Below are 5,169 nucleotides of genomic sequence, written 5' to 3'. Positions count from 1 at the left end.
AAGGGAAAGAAAGATCTTCTGCGTGTTTATCGAATAACAAACTTTTCGGTACGTTTCTTTCACCCGGTGCGATTTGTAAGAAATTGTCTTCGTTCCAGAGCAAAGTATGCTGCTGCGCGATAAGACTTTCTTCGATTGGGATATGTTCGCTCAATTCCTCAATGTTAACCACTTGAGGAGCATTCCTATGATCAAAAATCTGAGGAGAGACATTCTCATCACTGTTAAACGTTGTATTGCTAGATTCTCGTACAGGCGTGTAGTCTATTTGAATATCTTGCTCAATATTCCCGAGAAAAGAGTTATTTATGGATATTTTATAAAATTTATACATTGGTTGATCAACTAGATACCGTAACCAAGCTTTAATTTCGCCTTTTTTCACCAACCCTTGCAAATAACTCGACTTATGGATTAATTTCTTTTTAATGTGTACGTTGATGCAAAAATCGTCATCCACATGTCTTGGCAAAACGCTCACCATATTATCTACCGAGACAGGAACATTGATGATCTGGCCACTTATGCAGAACTGACCGTTAACGTGTCTTATTCGCCGTATTTGCATGAATGGTAGTCTAGGCGAAATTAATCTTTCAGCAATGAGGTTGAGTTGAGGCAAATAGGCTGGTCTTTCCGGATATTTGAAGCCATTGAAGGTCGCTAGCGTTGGAATTTTCTTATTCTGCATACTCCTTTTGCATGTAGTACATAGTTTTGCATCAGCAATGTTCGCAAGAGCCTGGAAAATATGTTAACTATTAATTTCAAACATTGATAAGAGTTACGACATTAAGAAAATTATGATAACATCCACATTATGCTTTAAACATACCGTTATTTTTTTAAGCAACGTTTCATCAGCGGATGTCGCCTTTTTTAAATCCTTTTCGAACCAAAGCCGATCGCAAACGCTGCAAGCATAGCCGAAAGGATTTTCCACAAACATTTTTTGAAATTTTTTATGTGCAAATTTGTGGTTCACATAGCCACTATAGGGAGGCACAAAGTCATTATCAAATTCTATCGGTGGCCCATCGAAATGCTCTCCAATATCCATGTCGGAATCAACATCACTCAGTGATTCTCTATTCGGGAGTTCATGGTCATCGTGTACATTCTGTTGGTTATGTTGGTTATGTATTTGTGCTGCATGTAGGACGTATTCTGGACCATCATTGGGACTCAATAAATTCGCAGTACACGTAGAATTTGGAACGATTTTCGGTTTTTTTGATGGAACTGGAGCAGGTGTTATAGCTTCAGCTACCGCAGATTGCCGAAGTTTTTGACGGTCTCTGTATGCTTTACAACGTTCTGCTGCCGTTTTAGCTTGAGGTTTGGGAGGCTTTAATTCTTTTTTCCGCTGTCTGTACCGCCTGTTGGCCATTGCTTTGATTCTAACGACATTCCTACATCATATTTCACTGTTAGTATAATCTCGCCAATATGTTAAACAATCGTATTCCAACAATACTACTATATTGTGAAATATTTATCAACTCTTATAGGTCATATTTACCTTATGTTATTGTCATCACTGTGTGAATCAGACTCTCCTCTTCTTTGGTGATTCTCAGGGGATATTTCCTCTTGTGCCACTGATGTGTTCATCACGTCTATCTCGTCACTACTCATTTTTAACACTGAAATTCTGTACCAAACCGTATGAACCACAATCAATTACGTATTTCACTCGTATTACACTCTCGACGCAGTATACTAACCAAGCAGCTAATGCTTGGCGTGGCGCAGTTCGCTGGTGTCTGAGAGAGAGGAAAGAAGAGAAGAGAGACAACGTTCGTGAGCGGCTCCCCCACCTCAACAAGCGCATATAGTGAGAGAGGGACAGTGAACGGTGAGCGGTGGTGGGGGTACTCGCATTTTCGTGTCGATCCTGACTCGGTTTTACTCCGTCCCCGAAAATCCATTACGCGCCTAAAGAAGTTTCACTTCAAAAAAAAATTAAATGTCAAAGTTAAAAGCATTCGCCGGTTGGAGGAACGAAGATAAATCACTTCCTCTAAACAAAACCGAGCTAGAGTTCAGCTTCAGGTTTTAGATGAGGCAATTTTTAAAGAAAATGATTTGCAAGACCAGATCGAGCAAATAGATGAATTGGATGATTTCGGAGCCGAGTTGGAAGAATTAGGAATAACTACCAAGGCAAGGATTATGTCCTTATCTAATGCTTTTAATTCAGCTGAAGACTCCCGTCCAGCTGCTGCAATTTTTGCAGCCCCAACTCGAGCTCGACTTCCCAGTTCAGTGGCCAAAATTCAGTGGAAATTATTTGGATTTCAAAAATTTTGTTGGCACCTAGTGCCAAGACCTACTACCCTATGTGCACACTTAGTAATTTGATCCAATCAAGATGCATCAGCAGGTCACAATATACAAGCATCAGACCCACTAGCCTATTTGCACACCTAGTAATAAATTAGCGATAAGCATAAACCAATATCCAACCTACTAATCCGGCACTGGTCGATAGTCCGTGAAACGGACCACCAGTAGACCCCGCGTTACCTAACCTACTTTGAGTGTTGCTCCCGTGAAACGGACCGCCAGTAGGACCGGCCGATAAGGAATCAGCCGAACCACCATACCACCTGTACTTGAGGAAAACCAGCCCAGGACTTCAAGCACCCCACATCAACTCCAGCCTGATCACAGCAATCGCCTGGTCAACCTGAGAAGTCCCTTGTAGAATCCAGGTAAATTTAGTCAGACTATTTAAGTTCTTTGACTACGACTCCGGGACCTACCGCTACTCCCGCGAGTTCACGGACGAACAAATTTCATAAGTCTTGTCGAGACATTAGTTGACAAAGATGTGAACATTCCAGTTATCGAGAAATTGAATCATTTAATTTCTTGCCTCTCTAGTGAAGCCTTAGGAACTGTCAAGGCATTCCAGGTCACCGAGAGTAATTACGACAAAGCTATCGCTAGTCTAAAAAGATTTTATGATAACGAATGTCTCATCTTTGCGAACCAAATACGTCAACTGTTCAGCCTTCCGAAAATTTCCCAGCCGTCTGCGTCGTCGTTGAGGTGTCTCATCGACACTGTGTCATCAATTTATGGATCACTGTTATCCATAGGAGATGATACTAAAATTGCACACTCAATGTTTATCCATTTAGTTTTGAGTAGAGTGGATCCAGTGACCAGGCAAAAATGGGAAGAGTCACTGGATTATGTGGAATTGGCGCTGTGGTCCGAACTGGGTTCAGCAAGCAACTGAATAGAACTTCGTTGGCTTGTTCTTCTACCAACGCCCAACCAGCTTGCAGTTATTGTAAAGCTAACAACCATTTTTTTGGCCCAGTGCAGTCCATTCGCTCGTCTTGCTGTAATGCAAAGGTTTGAGTTTGTTAAGTCAGCCTCCCTATGTTTGAATTGTCTGCGAAAAGGTCGCACGGTATCGAAGTGCAAATCGACCAGGTTTCAAATCTGTGAAAGATCGCACCATAAACTTCTGCACCGATTTACAGTGACTGAAAATAATTTAGCGTTACCATCACCCACACAAAATCCCCCTCCAGCGTTAACGAATGATGGCCCTTCTACTTCACATGCTTTGCATGAGTCTTCTGTAGAAAGGGTTTTGTTAGAAAAGTCAATCGCGAGCGTTCCAACAAAAAACGGTGAGCACATATTGGCCCGAGCATTACTTGATTCCGCGCTGAAGTCGAGAATCAATGGTACCGAGTTTCCGTTCTTTTGGGTTTTGAAAACAATTTCAGGCTATCACCCTGACCAGTCAGTGAATGTGAAAGATTGGACCCTACCAAAGAACTTGCCATTAGCAGACCCATATTTTTACAAACCTCAGCGGATAGATATGCTAATTGGAGCTTTTTCGAACTGTTGTCCGTTGCTATGGAAGGAAATCGTCACGGGATCGTCCTGAAACCAGCCGTAAAAAGATCAAATCAACGTCGTTGTACTACTGGAAATAATGCCTAATCAACCATCCCACCATATTCAAGCGCCAAGAAATATCTCACCTCAGTTGCGCTTAGCCGATCCTGAATTTACACAGCCCCAGAATATTGATCTGTTGTTGGGTCCCGAAATAGTCTCCCAGCTTATGAGGCCGAAAAATACCGCGCTTGGATGGATTGTGATGGGGACAGTGCGACCGGAATGGTATCTGGTATCTTATCAATGACCGCAGGTATCTTATTAATGGTGGAGATCTCACCCACATGATTCAAAATTTTGTTTTGGTATTAACATTCGATTTTTAGTAATTAGTTTAAGATAGTTTAACATTAGTTTTAGCACGTCCATGACATTGACCTTTCTTAGATTTAATGATGTACAATTTATCATCTTATATAAGAGTTGTTCTTCTGAAATAAAGACAGTTGCCATAAATACTTTCCGTTGAGATATCAATGTGAAATTTTTTCCAAAAATTAAAAAAAATATTTTTAATATATAGTAAAAAAATTGGATACATCGGACTGTATCCTATTGCTCTCATAGCACCGTGGTAAGTATGGCAGTAGTATTATATGGCAACGGTGCTCTAAGCAAATACTTACTTACTTACCAGTAGAATTACAGTGCTAAAATTTCATTATTAGGCATCCAATTTATTTGTATTTAAATTATTTAGAGTATAAAATAGTAACTCCTCTCCTCCTTCCCACAAGCTTTTCAAAATATAATGAAATGAGGTTCTAAAGTTCCTTTTATGATATGTATATAAGAATAAATGTATTTAAAAAATTGGGAGTGAAATAAATATTAACAAATATCTTCTAATAAATCAAATGTGCTGGGAGAAAAATTAGATTTGTCCCTTTTTGGTAGTTTCCTTTGACTTGTTATGAAAGGGTCTGAACGCAAAAGAAGTTTATTAATTAAGTCTGTATTTGTCAATATGAGAGACATCTTCCGAGTATGTTGCAGCCGGCATTTCTTTATTTCTTTGTTGTTGGACTCCGTAGCTTCTTCTGATAGCTCTCCAATTGACAGCAACGCATGCTCTATCACTTTCGCACCGTGAATTAAAATTTTATGCACTGTTGCTGGAAGATAGTACCATGGATATATTTTTATCAACTGCTTAGCAGTATCCAACGCATAGATTTCGAATTTTTAAGCATTAATGGAATATCCTGATGCTAAGGCTTGCAATATCGTTGCGCA

General features: G+C 40.0%; 1 protein-coding gene across 1 annotated transcript; it reads right to left on the bottom strand.

Moving 5' to 3' along the window:
• Positions 1-254: 254 nt before the first annotated feature.
• On the bottom strand, positions 255-1,830 carry LOC116656503. Its single transcript, XM_032456148.2, has 2 exons — positions 1,523-1,830; positions 255-1,412 (listed from the first exon to the last, which is right to left on the bottom strand). The coding sequence occupies exons 1-2, from the start codon at positions 1,636-1,638 to the stop codon at positions 785-787; spliced, it is 744 nt and encodes a 247-aa protein (XP_032312039.2). The 5' UTR covers positions 1,639-1,830; the 3' UTR covers positions 255-784.
• Positions 1,831-5,169: the final 3,339 nt, after the last annotated feature.

The sequence above is a fragment of the Drosophila ananassae genome, assembly GCF_017639315.1.
Source record: "Drosophila ananassae strain 14024-0371.13 chromosome Y unlocalized genomic scaffold, ASM1763931v2 tig00000255, whole genome shotgun sequence".
Classification (NCBI taxonomy): Eukaryota; Metazoa; Arthropoda; class Insecta; order Diptera; family Drosophilidae; genus Drosophila; species Drosophila ananassae.
The sequence above is the reverse complement of the archived record's forward strand: the minus strand, read 5'-3'. Positions and strand labels throughout refer to the sequence as shown.

Excerpts from the sequence above, each read along its gene's own strand:
- LOC116656503 (XM_032456148.2), bottom strand. The coding sequence starts at position 1,638 with ATGAGTAGTGACGAGATAGACGTGATGAACACATCAGTGGCACAAGAG. Across the intron at positions 1,413-1,522 it reads AGTGATGACAATAACATAAG|GAATGTCGTTAGAATCAAAG; the intron begins GTAAATATGACC and ends AATATGATGTAG.